General features: G+C 42.7%; 2 protein-coding genes across 2 annotated transcripts in view; one reads left to right on the top strand and one right to left on the bottom strand.

The window, feature by feature from the left end:
- ALS2 (ALS2, alsin Rho guanine nucleotide exchange factor) overlaps positions 1-11,099 on the bottom strand; it is a 58,981-nt gene extending 47,882 nt beyond the window's left edge. The window contains exon 1 of the mRNA XM_014954376.1: positions 11,049-11,099. The gene's annotated coding sequence lies outside the window, so the exon portion shown is untranslated. The remainder of the gene's footprint in view (positions 1-11,048) is intronic.
- The window catches only part of CDK15 (cyclin-dependent kinase 15), a 107,232-nt gene that overhangs the window by 4,848 nt on the left and 84,131 nt on the right, over positions 1-18,253 (top strand). The window contains exons 5-11 of the mRNA XM_014954150.1: positions 1,151-1,245; positions 2,029-2,091; positions 4,048-4,171; positions 4,741-4,861; positions 11,065-11,158; positions 15,899-15,962; positions 17,640-17,655. Coding sequence (XP_014809636.1) covers positions 1,151-1,245; positions 2,029-2,091; positions 4,048-4,171; positions 4,741-4,861; positions 11,065-11,158; positions 15,899-15,962; positions 17,640-17,655 — 577 coding nt within the window. The remainder of the gene's footprint in view (positions 1-1,150; positions 1,246-2,028; positions 2,092-4,047; positions 4,172-4,740; positions 4,862-11,064; positions 11,159-15,898; positions 15,963-17,639; positions 17,656-18,253) is intronic.

The following is an 18,253-nucleotide window of genomic DNA, read 5'->3' as shown; positions in this document are numbered from 1 at the left end:
ATCTGAAGTCAGGACAAATACAGGACCCCTGTATTTGTTGAGCTTTGGGGCTTCAATCTGTGCACAGTTTGGTATAACAGCTGGCTTGGATTTTTCAGTAGTGCCAGAGATGTACAAGCAGAGTAATCCCAGCTCCACCACTTCCCTGTGTCCCTTCTCTGTATGGAGCTATGGCAACTATTGTCTTAAACCTATGGTAGCAAATGATGAAGCTTTGGATGCTCTTCCCCATAAAGATTATTTTTGAGACACTTGCTGAGAAGCTGCCTCCATGAATGTGTTGGTGGAGCCTGCTCCATCATGAGAAACATAACCCAAGGCTGAAAGGCTCAGGAGGCTGTAGCTTTTGTCTTAGGTTCAGTCAGTGCTCTGTGGTCTATATGGAGGCAGAGACTCTTCCATGTGCTACCCTCTCCATCATCACACCTTAGGTGTGCTGAGGCTTTGTGAAGCCACACAGTTGCAACGATGCTTTTAGATGGCTAGATTGAAAGAAAAAATGTGCTGAAGTTGTATAAATACAAACAAGTTACTGTTCACTCGGTAACTTCATCATCTTTGCTCTTTGAGTTTTAAATCAGAGAAAGTAACCAATATACTTTATCCAAGCCAAAAGCACAGAGCTAAATTCAGAATTCAGCTTTGCATCAACAGGGATTTCTTTTTCACACCCTGATATCGTGAAGCTAGGAGCTGATAGAAACTCACCTTTCCTCACAAGTCTCCTCAGGGCCTTGCTGAGGGCACGTGCCGAGAAGCGGGTGGGAGAAGGATGGAAAGCTCAGTGACAGGCCAGTGGCTGCTGCATTCCGGCTCTGGGAGCTTTTGCCTCTCGGCATTTGCCTTGAAGAAATTGTTTCTCCTCAGCTGAGAAGCTGACAGCTGGGAACTGTGAACTGCTATTTCTGACAGAGGCAAGATCCCACCTCTGAGAGATGGACGGGTTCCTGCCAAGCCCAGAGCACTGATGCTTGCTTCTCTAAGTAGCTGTTCCACCCTCCTCCAAACTCAGTAGCTGCTGCTACTTACAGAACTGCCAAGTTTGGACTATTTCTGCCCAGTTTTTATTTTCGCTGCCTTGCTGTGTGTACTGTCTCCTTCTATGTCCAGCAGCAGCAGCAAAGTTGATCTTCCTTTTGTGTTTCCTCAGCTTCTCTTCTCAAGCGTTTGAAACATGCCAACATTGTACTGCTTCATGACATTATCCAGACCAAGGAGACACTAACATTTGTTTTCGAGTACATGGTGAGTTGATCTTTTCTAACTTCCTGTAGAGTTGGTACTGGGAAGTACTAGGAAGTGGCTGCATAATGAATTTACTTCATTATGAGACATCTCTAAGGAAACAAGTTGTAATCCTTTAGTGCAATGATTGATTTTCCTTCTTGATTTCCTGCTTTCTATCCTTACTCTTTTTTTCTGTATATGCAACAGCTGGATGCAAAAATGATTCCACATCTTTTCTCCACTAGATTGGCAGACACTATTTACCTTCATTTCTGCCTTGACAACACAATAAAAGTACTGTTCTTGAGCCACAGCAAGGATAGGAAATAATGATACAAGCTCACATCCCAGTTGGGGTCAGATTTGGCACTGACCCCAGTGTCTCACCATAACCAAGCTATGGGTTGCTCTCATGAGGAGGGCAGAATGCCAATAAAAAAGTTCTCAGCGTGAGTCTTGCTGCTTCTGTTGCTTTTGCTGATAGCTATCAACCAAATTATAAGGAAAATACAGGGGCTGTGTCTTCTTACTGCAGATTTATGATTAATTCTGGCATAAATATGAAATCTGTTAACTATCAACGTCAGGTCATAAACTGCTAGAGTGAGGTAACAGGTCAGCCAGGTCCCTGTTTTGACCCAGCACTTAAGCACATCCTTGTGCACTGCATCAGATCAGATGTTCACCAAGGTGAAAGAGACATCTTTGTAGTGGTTGAATATTTTTTCCATTTACAGAAAAGGAGTTGGTAGGAGCATTTTACACTAGTAGCCTTGCCTCAAGTTCTCCTCTTTTGTTTAGCACACAGATCTAGCACAGTACATGGGCCAGCATCCTGGAGGACTTCATTCCTGCAATGTTATGGTGAGTTCCTTAGAAGCCTCATATCCATTAAAGCATGAGGAAGGGTTATTTTCCTCTATGTATGGTAACTGTAAATTGCTTACTAATATTTATTTGTTCCATATAAAAAAAACACTAAAGAGAAAAGCTGCCTTTGGTAAAGACGTAACAACTTCCTTCTCAGTCTGCTAAGTCTTTTTTCAGTTATTCCCTCTTCCCATTTTCTGAGCCTGCAAGAGGACATTCAGCTTTTGTGAACGATGACATCTTGTGGCAAGCAAATAAATTTGTATCCTCTTATCATTAGTATACATTATTCATCTCTCTAATTAAAAACTCAAATCTCACTCTCTCCTCATCTGGAGCTAGCTTCATATTTACAGTCATTTAAATCCCTTTTGCTTCAACTGCAGCTTTTTGGGATTTACTGGACCTGAGCAGTGCTGAAGATGTACCCTTACTTGACAGACTGATGTTATAATAGTCTCCTACTCTCCTTTGTATGCATCTTCACATTTAATTAACTTTCAGGATTATTGCTGCACGCAGACTTAAGGTTTCAGTGCAGATGTCCTCAGTGAACGCCTGGGTCCTTTCCCTGTGCAGCTTCAGTTAATTTATCTTACAGCTGTCAACAATAACTTTGTATCTTACCAAACGGCCTATTCATCTGACTTTGTCAGATCTCTCTGAAGTTCCTCACTGTCACTTCCTATCACGGCTAATCTAAATACTTCTGTCATCTTCAAATGTTGCCACCTTGTTCACATCTTTTTACAGATAGTTGTTAAGCAACACCAATGAAGTTTCTTGGGGGCCCAGATTTTAAACATCCTTAAAGCTCAGATATGTCCAAGATGCAAATGTTGTAGTTTTGGCACAGATCTCAAGGGCTCTGCTACCAGGCGGGCTTATAAAGCACATGGAGTACATGGCTGTAACGTACTCACTGGCAATTTCTGTGACTAAACACTGGCCAGCTGCTTGGCTTTCCTGTCTGAAATCCTCATTGTCAGCAGGAACTGAACTGCAAAATGATTTACAGCTCCTTTAAGAGGGTCATCTAGCTTGCTTCATTTTTGCTGGAAAATGTTGTTTGTTTTTTCTCTGAGTGATTCCTATTGAATGTGGTGCAAGTATGCAGAATGTTACAGGGACACTTTTCTGGTAGAAAAATGACCTATGGGTGTCACTGTTTTTCCTCCTCTTCAGCTTAAGCTTCTGGCGGAAAATATCTTTTCTCTGGTGAAGTCTAATTACTTTCGTTATGTTGTGTCTACCCATTGTCCAATTTCGTACCTTGTTTCAGCCCAATTTATTTTACCCCAGGCCATGGTGGTGGATGTTGGATATTCCTTTCTCGCTTGCTTTCCTGCTTGCTTGCTTCATTCATCATATCTTATTTGCTATATCTGTTCAAAATAGGTCCTTGTGTTTTCTCCCAGCTTGAAAGTAACACTCCACATATTGTCAAGTCAGTCAGTTCACTGGTCCAGCTCATGCTGGGAAGAGGTGGTGTGTACAGCGGCTGCACAACTCCCTCTGCTGGTCTCAGCTGGCTGAAATGGGCAAAACTTCCAGTTTCTTAAACCTTCATTTTGCTTGACTGTAGGTCTTTGTCTTGAACACTGAAATCAGAATATCTGCTGTTCCGAAAGGTGGGTCTGTGTTTCGGCTTGTTCCTGCAATCAATAGTCCATTTCTAAAGAAAAGTTAAATTTCCAAAATGTGCACTTAAGGACTGTACTGTAGCTGCCCCCATGACCAAATATGCCACCGTGAAAACTTCAGAAAGCTGCAGGGCAGTCATACCCATTGCAGTTTTCCTCAACCAGCTCTACTCATTTTTTCGATTCTTACTGGTTTCTTACTTGCTTTGTCTCTGCTTTGTTCCAGGAGTTCTCCTGAAGGTCAGAGATTAATGTGTCAATGCAAAGTCACACAAAATCATTTCAGTTTTTTGCTGGCTTTTTCTAGCTCTTCATGTTCCAGCTTTTGCGCGGCCTGGCTTACATCCACCAACAACACATTCTTCACCGTGATCTGAAACCCCAGAACTTGCTCATCAGTTGCCTTGGTGAGCTCAAATTAGCTGACTTTGGTGAGTCACAGTTTGGATACTGCTAATACATCTGCTCAGACCAAACCTTTAGTGTGCATATAGATCTGTATCCACTTCCAATTAAGGCATAAAAGCAAAACCTCTAACTGAACTTCAGGAAACTATTTCTGTGGTCAGTACAGCCTTTCTTGCCTTTATACTGATAGGTGCAGGGAGTAACCTTGTTTAAATCAAAGCAATTACTGCCACATAAAACTGGTTTAAGAGAATTGAGAAGCAATCCCTCTCTTTTCAGAACATAATGTAACATGTAGAGTCCACAGCAATGTGCTAAACCAAAAGGCTTTCTTGGCATTGCTTTGGGATGGCTGCTTCAGTCACTAATGGTAAAGCCCTGTAAAACACAGCATATTGCTTGATCTCATCTGCCCCAGAGGTGTGTTCCAGACTTTCTTTGTCAATTGCTTGTAAACTGCATTGGGATTGTTTGTGTTTAAAGATACAAGAGAAAATAATGTCTTGATTCCAATTATTATTATCTATGCATTGTACAGGTAGAAGGGCTGTGCTAACACAGCAGTCTTGTGTTTTTTTGGGTTTTTTTGCAGGCCTTGCTTGTGCCAAGTCCATCCCCAGACAGACATACTCCTCTGAAGTGGTGGCACTCTGGTACCGTCCTCCTGATGTGTTGCTTGGAGCTACAGATTATTCTTCTGATCTAGATATCTGGTATTGACCAATTTCAAGTCATCTGGGGTCCCTTGGGAAAAAAAATCACCTTTATCTGAATTAAATTAAGTCAACCAAATTACAGCAGATGCAGTTGTAGAGGAATTAACACCTGTAAGCAACAAATGTGTGAGCAGTAGAGTTTTGTACTGCTGGGTTCATAGAAGTTTTTGGGAATGATGTCACTACATCTCAGCTATGGATTTATATAAACCTCATCTGATAATATTTATGAGATATGTACATCTCCTTTGGTAACATTTATGAAACATTTTCAGATCTTGCAATAGAACACCTTTGCTTAATGCACTTCTTGTTTTTTATCTATGTGGTCAGCTGAGTCAGTGGTAGCTCTCTACAGCAATGACTTTATGAAGAAACAATGGATCCAGTCATAACTGCACCAACAATGACTCCAGCCTTCGTAACAAAAGGTGGCATTAAAGGGTTTCTGATGGGGGCTGGAGATAGAAAGGTGTTTGAGACCTTGATTATTTCTGTGATACTTTGTCCTTCTTCTCAAAGAACACGTCTCATGCACTCTGCATTTCATATAGAAGGGCTATGTTCTGTTAAATCTTACCTTATGAGCTCTACCCAAAAATCCTAACATGGCTAGGAATCGCAAGAAACAAGCTGCATGTTGGAAGACCTGAAGGCAGAGGGCTCTCTGAGAGCAGGCAGAAAGAGGAGATGAGGGCTTCACAGGGGTCCCAGTGGACTTTTTGGGCTGGCCAGGGTGCGTAGCTGGGCCCTAGGGTTCATCCACTTTCTGGCTGACTTCTACACCAGCCTGAGCCCCCTTGCAGCAACATAGTCCAGACTTACTCATGGACAACCAGCAGCTCATGAAGCTGTAGGAGACCACCCTTATTCTGGGCAATTTTGCACATGTAGATAGTATTGCTGCTTCACTGTTTCTTCAGACCAGTTAATTTTCTGTCTGTGCCTGTCACACCAGGACTTTTCTTAACAGAAACACTTCTGCAGGGTGAAAGGCTGGGAAGGGGTGGGATCATAGCAGGCTGAAGAATGTGCAGGAAGAGGGTTGGGTAAGCTTACAAACAGCAAAGCTCCAGGTCTTCTCAGGCTGTATCCCCCTCCAGCGATCTGCGGCTTATCAGAGGCTCCGATGGCATAAGTCTGGAGGGCAGTTGAGGGAAACAGGAGTTTTTACTTTGTTCACTTCCCTAGACCTGCTGCTAATTTAATTGCAGAAAGATTTCTCCAAGGAGGAAAACCTTGCTGAATTCTAATGGCTTCCAGCTGCTAAGTCAGTTTAAATAGTCCTGTCTTCTCTCCCCCGTTACCCGTCACCTCTCCCCTCCAGACAGTCTCTCAGGAACGTCTGCTGAGTTTGAAGAAGATGCCTGCCCAGCAGATTGGAGGGTTTGTATTAGGCAGATACTGGTATGAGCCTGTGGATTTTTTTTCCTGAAAGTTGACCCCTGTCCAAAGCCCCGGCTACGCACAGAAAGCCTGGCATTTCTGCCTCTGCAAAACCAACATCCCTGCTACATAACTCTGCTCTAGTGTAATGAATAGCAACATAGGAGTAGTACACAAAGATCCCATCCAGCTCTCTGACCAGCTCTAACAGCACAGTAAGCTCAGTCCCACTGAACTACATCCACACTATAGGCACCTTTGTTATAATGCCTCCTTATAATAACAACATTCAAAGTGTTTGCCCTAGAGAAAGATGTCACGCTGAGAGAATAGAGAGTACTTCGGTGAGCTCTATTCAGTAACTTCCTCTAACAAGAGTCATTTATTATCTTGATGTACACTGCATTTAAGTTCAATTTTTGTCTATTAGGAAATAATGTGAATTCACACAGATGTTACTTGTCTGTTGGGAAGAAAGGAAAAAAAAACCCTATGTCTTTTGGATGCTGCAATTTACATGAAGGCAGGTCAGAATGCCCTTGGTAATGGCATGAGACAGTGGGTGTTAAAGCCTTGGTTTAAAGAAACCAATTATAACAAAATAAAACATTATGGCAATTCATGCATAGCGTGCTTGAGCAGCAATACTGTCAGTGGGAGGCACATGGGAAGTGAATGAGGTCTTGAATAGATGAAGAAAGAGATATAGAAGGAGACTCACTTGCTCTTGGACTAACTAGAAAAGCTGCTTTAATCTCTCTGTATCTTTTTTCTGTCTCTTTTTCCCTCGCTATCTCTTCAGGACTTTAAAAGATTCAATTAAGGGATTTCAGGGAGACTAACGTTTCAGGGAGATTACACTGCATATCAGAAAGACTTTTTTTTTTTTTTTTTAAAAACACCAAGTGCTTTATGCACGTGCCGCACTAGTAGCTGCTAACATCATGAGTGCCTAAGTCATGTCTTCTTTTCAGTCAGGATTTCCTTGTATAATCTTCAATTAAAAAATAAAATAAAATAAAATCACAGGAATCTTTCCGAGTAGATTTAGGAGTTCTGGTGCAGTCACTTAATGTGGACCTGCCAGGCCCACTACAGCCTTCTCCCCAGCCTGGTTTGCATTGCCCCACCATGCCAAATTGGGAGATGTAAGCTAAGGGCTTCATTTTACAGCCCACACTTGGTGAGGAACAAGAGAAAGGATATATTTCTGGTTAAATATAAAATTGCAATCTCCCAATGCCAGAAAAACTGTGGGGAGGGAACTCTGAGATACCACAGAGTTATCTTAGATCTTAATCCTGATGAAGTCATCTCTCTGCTGTGTGATGCAGCACTGCAGGCTGAGGAGCGAGTGCAGTGTTCAGACCTGCCCCAGGGATCAGAGGCAACCTTGCTGTCTGAATCAGCTCTGTTTACGCTCACTGAAACTAAACAGCCCTATAACCAGTTACACCTCTCCTATTACTTTAGCAGTCGCTGCCTCGCTTCACGTGCGTATCCGGCACATGCTGAAACGTCACGGTTAGGCCTGAAATACCCCTTCCTCCACCATGACTCTCCTGAGGCAGCTACATGGGACTCAGTCCCTCTGAGAAACTTGTACACTTGAAGGGGCAAGGGGATCTTGGAAATAAATACCAGAGGGGTAGAAAGGAAGAAGAAGGAAAAAGAGGAAAAACAAAACAACACCAAGTTTAGATCTTTGGAAACTAGTGCTAGTTATCGTATCAGCCTTTCAGTAGAGGCCTCAGCTTTCCTTCTGAGATACAGGATTTACAGTTACTACTCTGACAGCATTATTAGGATCCTCCTCTTAACGAGGATGATTCAAAAATATTTACTTTTAAAAATTTCTAAAGTCCTACTTTAACAGGTAGACAAAAATAAGTAGGAAGAAGAGGGGAGTGCCCATACATCAGTTGTTCTAGTTACTTCTGGCCTTTTTTTTTTTGCCAAGAAAAGTGCATTTCATCTGGAAACACACAGAGATACAAACAGTCGTAATTGCCACTGATGAATCAATACAGTATCAAGCAGGCATTAAAGGCAGCTGGTCAGCTGAGTCTCCCTACAGGAAACAAAAAGCCCTTTCTTTCCAGCAGTTGTGGTTGCTCTGATAGTTTTGTCTTTATTAGAGACACTGAGGTTTAAAGGCTTCCACAGATAATGGGAATAAACCAGGAATACAATAGAGTGCTCTCCCAGAAGGTGCATTTGTAACAACAACCCACAATTGCTCCTCTCCTCAAACTGTCAGCTTGTCCACTAGTGAAAAGACCGTTTTATTAGATTTGAATTCTTGAACTCTTTGCTCATGAGTAATTCTTAGCAAATGCTAGCTGAATCTAGGAAAAAAACCAGCTTTCTCGTTCTTACTTCCATTTATTGCTCTGTCTGGATTTTCAAACCTTCTCAGCAGTAACAGAAACCATAGCAGATCTGGTTTTCTGTCTGCCATGAGATCTGTTGCCTTAGCCCTCTGCAGCAGAGCAGTTAGGTCACAAGGACCACATTTATAGGGCACTTTCACTGTTACTAGCCCCTTTTCCTTAGAAACTGCTATGTACCTCCAGTCCCCAAATCCTCAGTCTCTTAAATTCGATTTAGGAAACAGTACAGCCAGCACTGTTTATTAGAAGGAATCTCTATAGAAGGTCTAGTTGCATCTGTCTCATTTAGGGGCTGTAGTGAATTCATACAAAGTTTCTGCTGTTGCCATTTCTAGCTGAGATATCAGAACCCAAACTATAGGTGAACATCAGGATCATTTGCTCCAAAACCACATATTGCTGATTCTCCTCTTCTTACAAATCAAGAGGACCCAAATCACTTTGACCATATACAGTTAAACTTGTGCAATGGGATCAGTGGATTACAGCAGCCCCTGTGGTTGCAAAATAGGGTGAGCCATTTGGGCATGTGCATCGGCTGTGAAAACAGAGGGTTGGTATGACACTGGTCTCAGTAGAATCAATCTGTGGGCTCCAGAACAATATCTCGTGATGTGGTAGTGCTATGAAACACAAAAAAAATCTAAGTTGCAAAAGCTGTGGTTTAGGTTTCATGACGCCTGGACCCTGTAAGAACATATTAAACAAGTAAAGAGCTAAGTCCACAAGACCACAAGGTTAGGGTACAGGAAGCTAAGGGAAAGTGCAGCACAGATGTTTGCGAAAACAGCATTAGATATGGATCTGCAAACAGGCTTGGCATCACCTGATGTGCAAGGATGACCAAAATGAATACCGCAGATGAGTTGCATGTCAGGCTTACAACTGACCACAGCCAGGTGGGAAAAGCATCTACAATATTGCAAAAACAAGGTGCAAGGGGTAACACAGCAGTACAGATGACCAGAAGCGATTACTAGTTGTAGCTCAGCAAACGAAAATAATACTTTCAGAGTCTGTTAGACAAAACTGGGTTTTCAACATCTGGGCTTAAAGGACTCAAATTTGCTATAACCAAAGAAGATTGAGACTGAAGCCTGAAAAGTTGGGATGGAGCATACTGAAAAGACAGGAAACATAGAAAAAAAATTGGAGAAAAAAAGATTAAAAAGTAAATGAGCAGAATTTTATACCACACAATAAGAGATGTAAATAATTGCAAATAGGTAAATCTACTCTGACCACAACTATTTCATCGTTATTGCCAGGACTAATCCACCTTAGTAAAATTAAGCATTTTTTAGAGTTTGTTTGTTTTGTGTTTGTTTTTTTTTAAGCTGGCTGGTTTGCTTTGGCACAAATGCAGAGCAGGGAATGGCATAAAAATAAGAATACTTTAACTTGCTATTGTCACTGAGTTCTTTATGCTATGAAATCTTGCCTTCAGTCTTCCAGTGAAGAACTAATTTCTTTTGAACGAAAAATTGCTCCAGTGGTTAGTGCCTCTGTGTTCTTTCTGCATCTAATGTATCCTTCAACTGCTGCGTAGTAGTTCCCTGTTTGTCTTTCCTACTGTTATCACTCCAATTTTGCATCTTTTTCTCCTGGAAAACAACCTAGTATTCCACAGGTTTCTGCAACAACCATCTTTTTTTGGATGGGTTTGTAACAGCATAAATTGAAAGAGACCTGAAACAAATTGTTTGGTGCCAGAAAAAAAGACGGGTGCTTAGCAGGTTTCTTTTCCAAGGATATCACCTGTCTTATATTGCTGGTGAAGGGCAGGGATAGTACTGATGAGAAAAAGGAGATGTGAACAGACTTATGTGGAACCTTGACTGCTTTATTTTTTTCTAAAATCCTGGAGGGATATCAATGTCATGAATCTCTAGCCTGCTCCCACCCTATTTGACTTGTCACCTTTTTAATTCAAGTGTTTCAATCTCTAGAACTTGGAAGAGGCTAATGATACCACATACAACTTCCTACAAGTGCCAGTTGCAAGTGCTTAGAACAGCGCTGCAAGACCAGGGATGTATAAGATGTCCCTTCCCAAAGGAAACCTTCCTGACTTTCCACAATCAGTAGGAATTTTTTTCATAATGCTATATCCTGCCTACCACTGCACTATAGAGGTATATCAAAACATGTGTTTATTCACACATCTACAAACACCCTGCATCCTGCACACACTCTCACTAGATGACATGAGGTGGGTATATACAATACCTACACAACAGACTGGTACTTTTCAGACTCAAGTTGCAAAGTATACAGGTTTTGCAGCTTCTGTCAGGATTTCTGCATTTACAAATCAGAATTTCTAAATCTCTATTCCAACAATTACCTCTCTTCCTTTCCCCCCTGCCCATCTCAACAATCATATATATGCCATGAGTTAATACCTTGGGTTTCTTGCAGGAGTGCAGGCTGTATATTTGTTGAAATGATCCAGGGCCAACCAATATTTGCAGGAACTTCTGGTACTCGTGAACAGCTGGCAAAGATCTGGGAGGTGAGTAAAATATACCATTAAATGGGAGAAAAAAAGAATATGTTGCCCCAGCCCTTTACTTCATTTTGAAGTCCTAAGCCTAGGTCCTATGAATAGCAGAAATAATTTGGTCCAATCTGCCAAGTTCATAGGAGACTTTGTAACCCATTTTACATTTGGCAACTTTCTTCCAGAGACAGGAGTAAATCAAATGACTTTCCTTTGATGTTTGTCATCTCATCAAAAATTTAAAGCCAATTAAAGTGACATCAAATTGAAGAAGGCATAAAAGGTGTGCAGGTACTGCAAATTCTATTCCTTCTTGTTAAATCCTTTACTTACTGTAGGATACAGCACACCGTATTCTCACAAAGGAGCTCTAATACCGCTCTTAAACTGCCTTGAAAATGGCAAGACCCTGAGGTTTTTCAGAGATCCTTCTTCATTTTAACTTGGAACATTTTGTATCATCCAGTTTATGGTGCAGCCCTAGAGACTGCTTTGGCATAATGGAAAGTGTGAGATTACTTTATAAAGGCAGCAGTGAGTGAGAGCAGACGTACTCGGGAGCCTCTTAAGCCATTTTTTCTGCTGGGGAAACTGAAACAGAGCCACATCCTTCGTGCAGCTTGGTAGAACCGAGGCAGTTACCAGCACTAGCAGATTCTGTGCCTTACTGCTCGCTGCTCACCCTCTTACTGATTCTTCAGGAAGATCAGCCTATAGATTCCTATTGGGTTTTGCTGTAGGTGTCTGCCTTTAACACCTCCTCCCAGGGATTTACTCTTCTGCATAGAGTGCTTCCCCAGACGTGTGTTTTCAAAGGGTAAAGTGCAGAAAACTGAAATTTGGGAAGTGGTGAGGAAGAACTTTATAGCCTCAAGTCTCTCTAAATCAGAATTTTCCCTCCTAATCCCTTCATCCAGAAACACTCCAGCCTGGTAGGGTTTTCCTCTCTGCTTTTAGCTAAAATGTGATAAAAAGACAGACAAGGGGGTCCAGTTCTTAGACTTGAGTTCAGCCCATTTAAATAAATGCTGAATTTCTCTTTCATAGAGAGTGAAGAAAAAAAAAAAAAAGAATTATTGTGGAAAAAAAAATAATCCATACTTGGCCAATTAACAGGGTTCAAAGCCAGGGCAGGGCCCAGTTTCCCAGAGTGTGAATGAAGGATATCCTTCCACTTACAGCTCTGAAATCTCTGGATACATTTCCTGTGGTTTTGCAGTTGGAGGGTTATAGCCCTATCTTCATTTCTCTGGTATTATAACTAATACCGTGATTAATAGGATTTGTGCTACAGAAGGCAAAAAAAAACTTATTTAAAAATCATGAGGAAGCTTTAAGAGCCATGAAATAATTAGTGCCTTTCACAGAGGGTTTTATGTTATTATACAGCCTGGAATGAGGCTCTGTGTTAGGCCAAGATTTCAAAGCTCCTTAGAGGCTTTCGATGCCTAACTTGAGATATTTTGCCAAGTGTAAGGTTCAGAACGGGGATTCCTACTGTTTTCTAATAGTCAGTTCCTTTCATGTACTAATAATAGAGGCACCCTGCTCTGGTTTAGAGACCATCTGCATTTGTGTGCATGAGTCTGTATCGCCCAGCAAGCTTATCTCCACAGAGGACTGTTGGTTCAAACACCCCATAGCTATATAGCTGGAAAATCCCCATTCTGTGAAACGTGTTTGTCCTGTTGAATCATCAGGATGGACTGACTTATTTCACCAACATTTCTTCTAGAGGGAAGTGTCACCCTAAGCAGTCTCCATCCCCTATCTCTATCCCTGGCTGCTTATTCCAGCTCCCGTGTTACCCCTCACACGTGGGGCTACGTGAACTGGGGAACCTGTAACTTGGTTTTCTCTCTGGGTTACTCTAAACAAGAACAGTTTATTTACCCAGTTCATCATCTGGCTGCACAAACAGTAGCACTAATGACCGGTACTCATGAAGGGATGACACAGGAGCAGGACCAAATGGGAAGGGGGTGAAGAGGAAGGAGGTAATTAGGCCGGCAGTACTGGTTATGGAAGTATGGCCTGAGTGAACACAAACTGCAGTGTCTCCAGTTCTCTCATGGCATGGAGAGTAAGCATTAAGATCTATCATCCAAATTCCAAGAGATCAGGCATAGGTTTCCCATTCAAAAATTCCATCTTATTGATTAACACTGTGCTGAGAAGGACTTCACGTGGGCTGGATTAGGCTGTAGAATGCCACCAGCATGCTTCTCTAGCTGAGCTGACCACGTGACAAGTGCCAAATGAATGACTACAAGGCTTTTCTGTACATAAAACATAACTTTCCAACAAAACTAAGCAAAATCAGCTAGGCTGCTTCCTTCAGCTGGTTCATCACAGGAGAAGGAGGCAGTTAGAGGGACAGGACAAGGATTTATACCAACTTAAAGCACTTGCTGAAACTGTGCCTTTTCCAAAGTGGAGACTGAACTGATCTGCACCAAGACCTTTCGTTATAGTAAAAAGTGCCTGCTTGGGGAAGCACGGCAGAGTAGCAAGTACAGAGAAGCTGGCTTGCTTTGTCTGATGGCATGGACCAGAGTGTTAACAGCTAGATCTAGGGCAGATACGCAACAGATATAATTAATTTCAATTAAAAATATATACTATGGGGATTGTTCTAACTCATTGTCTGATTTGGCAAGCAATTTCATTAAAGGTCTTGGGGGAGGGGAAGAAAAAAAAAAGAAAGAAGGAAAAAAAAAGTCACCTGCCCCATTACCTTGGAAATTCAAAAGCAGATCCAAATTTATGGTTTGGAATAGCAACTTCTGTAAAGAAAAGACACAGAAAAGATAAATATAAATACACATTCATATGGCATTCAATGATTGGTGTTCTGAATGCTTTCACACCTCAACTCAGCAAAATTTAAGCATTTGCTGAAAACCTTATGTAGCAAAGTGCAAACATGCCCAAATAACTGTTTTCTTCAACTCTTCACCAAGGAGAGTCAGAGTGCTGAGCTGTCTCTGGAGGGTATGATTTTACTATGTACCGAACTTCCCCAGCCCCACCTAATGCCTTTAGGACTGATGCCTGATGGTTCATTTGAAGAATGAGGACACACGAATACAGGCATGGCACTTCAGAACACACACATATGGATTAGTGCAGAATATTTTTGGCATTTTGCTGTGGCTTCCTGGAAAACTAAGAAGACAGCAAAAGCAAGCAAATTCTGGATGTGGATACCAACTCTCCTGTGCACACAGAGCTTGCTTTGGGCAGACCTGCCCTACTTACATGATACACATACAGGTCCAGCATGCATCCTCATCCAGAGCTGGCAAATTACCCTGAGTGCAAGTCACCTCCCAACATCCTCATACAGCTGAACACTGCAAGACACCTTCTCTTTGGGGAGCTTTAAAATTTCCAAGACTAATTTTACAGGTGAGCAGAGACTAGGGTCCTACCCCTTGGTCTTTGCTGTAGCAAAAAGTCCATCAGCAGTTTGGAAACATGGGCCACATAAGCCACCCTAGCTTGTTTTCCCCACAGATGCAGTTCCTGCTTGTGACTGTCTTCTCCAGGTAGCTGTAATTGTCCCCACAGCTGTTTCCCAACTGGGAGTGAGAAAAGCAATCAGCTACCAGATGCGTAACAACTGCAGCAACCAGGCTTTATGTTTTTTCCTTCTTTAATGTATTTATTTACTGATGCCTGTTCTCTTGCAATCTTATCACAAGTTTCTGAGGCCAAATTCCCCATATCATAGATCTCAGCTTTCATTTTAAGGAAAAGGAATTGTTGAAGTGTAACTAATGTGAGACAAATCTAACACTGGAGAAGAGAAAGTGAATAAAATCCCCTGATATCTTTTACATTAAAAGTTCACCTTTTCTAAGGAAATCTGATAATTTTGGGGGTTGTGTAGACGATAAGCTTTGAATGCTTGGATTATAATACCATATCACATGCTGTGAACTCTTCTCAAATATGTGGCTTTACCTCTTTAGCACAACTCATCCATATCAATAGGCACAGGGCACTTTGGATGTGGCAAGTGTAATAGTAACACTAAACATCCGCAGCTGCAGCCAGCACAGAAATCCAGATATAGTTGATGTCACACATTTCAGCAACTAAAATGAGGTTGGAGGAAACTTTCCTGGCCCAAACTTTGCTCAGTGAGGACCTACTTCTGAAGCCCACAATTCATAATAAAGGCCAAAGACACTGCGAAGCTTTGGACCCTCAGGATGAGCCACTGGACCACTTTCTAGCACCTGCCAGTAGACCTGTCTGCCAGTCTTCCTTTTTCACCTCACAACGGCAGGGGTTTCTATCGCAGCTCTCAGCCTGTGCTGACACTGAGTGTATCGGCTGCTGCTTGTGCAAGTGGGCTTACTCTAAGTCCTTAGTGTGACTGTGGCACAGGTAGACATCTTCAACAACAAAAAGGGGCTGAACAGTGTGACTCCTGGGCTGGCAAACATATGCAGGAGTGACACCTGGCAGTGAAGCTGCATACACCTGCGCTGATGTTCCCAGCAGCAACAACATTCAATCTCAGCAGGACCCTTTTTGCTATAAAATCAAGTGCTAAAATGTCAGTGTCCTTCATGCACAGTGGTAGATCCAGCACCAGCCAAGGCGGTGTGAACCTGCACTAATTTACAGTAAAGGCCACAGTTTCTCTCCATTGAGACTGATTCCTCCAGCTACACACCAAGGCAGGGTATTGGCAGACAGAGATTATTGCTCTTCTCGCTCTCTTTCTTCTTTTCACAGGTATTGGGAGTCCCAACTGAGGACACCTGGCCAGGACTTTCCAAGCTCCCCAACTATAACCCAGGTAGGATTTAACTCAGAAGATTGCCAGCTTTTTTTCCCTGAGCCACCAGCCACTTAATTTTTGGGCCAGTAATTCTCCTTATGAAAAATCCCGTGCTCCAGTTTTACTAAATCCCTTGAGCGACTTAACAACAGTGTTGTTGTAGGGCCTACAACACTGGGATTGGCAAAGGATACAAGCAAAGGTACAGGCGTGGCAAAGTTGCCTCACTGAGCACTGGGTATGTGTTAGGCTGATGGAAGATTTCATTGCTGCAAGTGCTGACAATATAGTTAGTCTCCACTCCTCAGTGCAAAGGACTGATCTCTCCTGGTTTAGACTGGAAAAGCTGACAGATACCTGGAGACATAGTTTGTCTGAACTCCCCTTATTTTTATGGAGATTGGTTTGGGGGCCTTTAAACCTCAGTTTTAAAGGTCACTGTCCCTGATTTTGATGTGGGCAAGGTGAGAAATCTGTGTGATTTATAAAGCTGGCTTCTTTTATTTCCACATGGGTTGGTAGAGAAGTCTGTGTCCTGGACTTCAAAGGGCCAGTTGTCTCTTATTTTGATGTGGGTAGGTTGAGAAGTATGCTTTGAAAAGCTAGCTCAGTCACTCTCCTCTCCCCCCCTTCTCTCTTTTTCTCTCTCTTTTTGTTTAATGTTTTCTCTTGGGAAAATATATTCAAGTGTCAGTGAGGGGGAAGTGATAAGCACCGATTCTCAGCCTCTCAGCAGGATCATTCTCTAAAAGAAATATAAAAGTGAAATATTAAAAACCCTAGAATGTGAAATCTACCCCTCTACAATCTAGCCATTCTTTCTCGCTTGTACCCTAAGAGAGTGGTGGGGGGAGCCTGTCTATCCAGAAGGGGGGAAAAAGAGCAGGGGGGAGAGGAGGAGGGAGAAGACATGCTTTAAGCAAGAGGTTTACAGGTTTAGTAGAGCATAGTAACATCTTTTCAAAGAAGTGGGTGTTGCTCTGTGACCCAGTCCAAGATGCCCCTCCTTTGATTCTGGTGCATGAACACTAAACAGCCTCCATTTTCACATGGTAGCCACGATTGGCTGAACAATAACCTGGTCTCACAGCCGAAAGGACTGGAATCCTTCACACAATTAGCTGAGACACATTAATCAAACCAGCGTGAAATGGGAATGTGTCGCTGTCCACAGCAAGTTTAATTTGGATAGGGAGCAAGCACAGAGCAGACAGCTGGAGGAAGCACTTTCTTCTCTGAGCTGTTGAAGGCTTGGCTGGGTAGTCTACAAGTTGGGAAGGGTAGTCTGGGAGGAAAGAAATGCTCGTGTTTGGGATAAGCTGATCACAAAGAATTAGAATTTTTTTAATGACAGTCATTTGCTCATACAAGGTTAAAAACTCTCAGTGATGATGATTACGTATCCTAATGCTATACAGAGGGGGACAATCTAAAAGTGCAAGCATTAAGGCCTCACTAGCAAAGAAACTATACAGAGAACAGAGAATGTGCAAGTGCTCAGAACCCTGGATGGTGACTCTGGTTTAGCTCTGTTTTGCTGAGTAGCAGTGCTGTTCTCTGCTGCTGTGGAGGGTGCTAGTGGCAGAGCTGGGAGGGAGAAGACAGGCACCTAGGCAGCATGGAAATAGCTCCAGTAAAAACAAGTCTAGTCATTGTAAGCAGTTACCAAGTCTGAGTTGCTTTCAGGCTTGATAGAATGGTCTCCAGTGGGGCAGAATTGACCTGTGCCGTGACGCTGGTGCCTTTTGTGGCTGGAGCAGACAGAAATGCAGGAGTTAGAGGACACCTTCCTGTGGGAGCATCCCACCACACCAGCAAACACATAGAAGAGGGATGCTGAGCTGGTGTTTGGGTCAATAGCTGTGCCAGCCAGAGAGGCAGCACCCCTTTCCCCTCCTTGGAGCCTCCCTAAGGGGCTCGGAGCAGCTCCAGCCACATACTGGTACCAAGTACTTAGCTCACATCTGGATTACACAAACCAGTCTGGATAGAAGAATGCTAGTCATATAAGGTTGGACTCTTTGCCCTAGTCGTGAACTAAATCAAGTCAGTTTTTGATGGGGCTGCTGGTAAGGCGGCAAATTAGTCTCTTGGTTTAAAGCTATTTGCCATTCACATGCTCCTCTGCACTTCCCCTCTCTTCCCTGAAGCACAAGTGCTGTTTCCCCCCCCAGGACATGCCCAGCCCGAGTGGAAGCTGTAGAGTCTGCCTGGGAAAACCATCTCTCTTGAGGTTATTTCCAGCCCAGTTGTGTGAATCTGAGTGCCTGGGATGGTTCAGATAAGCAAACAAACTTTGGAGCACTTCC

The sequence above is a fragment of the Calidris pugnax genome, unplaced genomic scaffold (genome assembly GCF_001431845.1).
Source record: "Calidris pugnax isolate Ruff unplaced genomic scaffold, ASM143184v1 scaffold103, whole genome shotgun sequence".
In the NCBI taxonomy this organism is placed as follows: domain Eukaryota; kingdom Metazoa; phylum Chordata; class Aves; order Charadriiformes; family Scolopacidae; genus Calidris; species Calidris pugnax.
The sequence above is the reverse complement of the archived record's forward strand: the minus strand, read 5'-3'. Positions and strand labels throughout refer to the sequence as shown.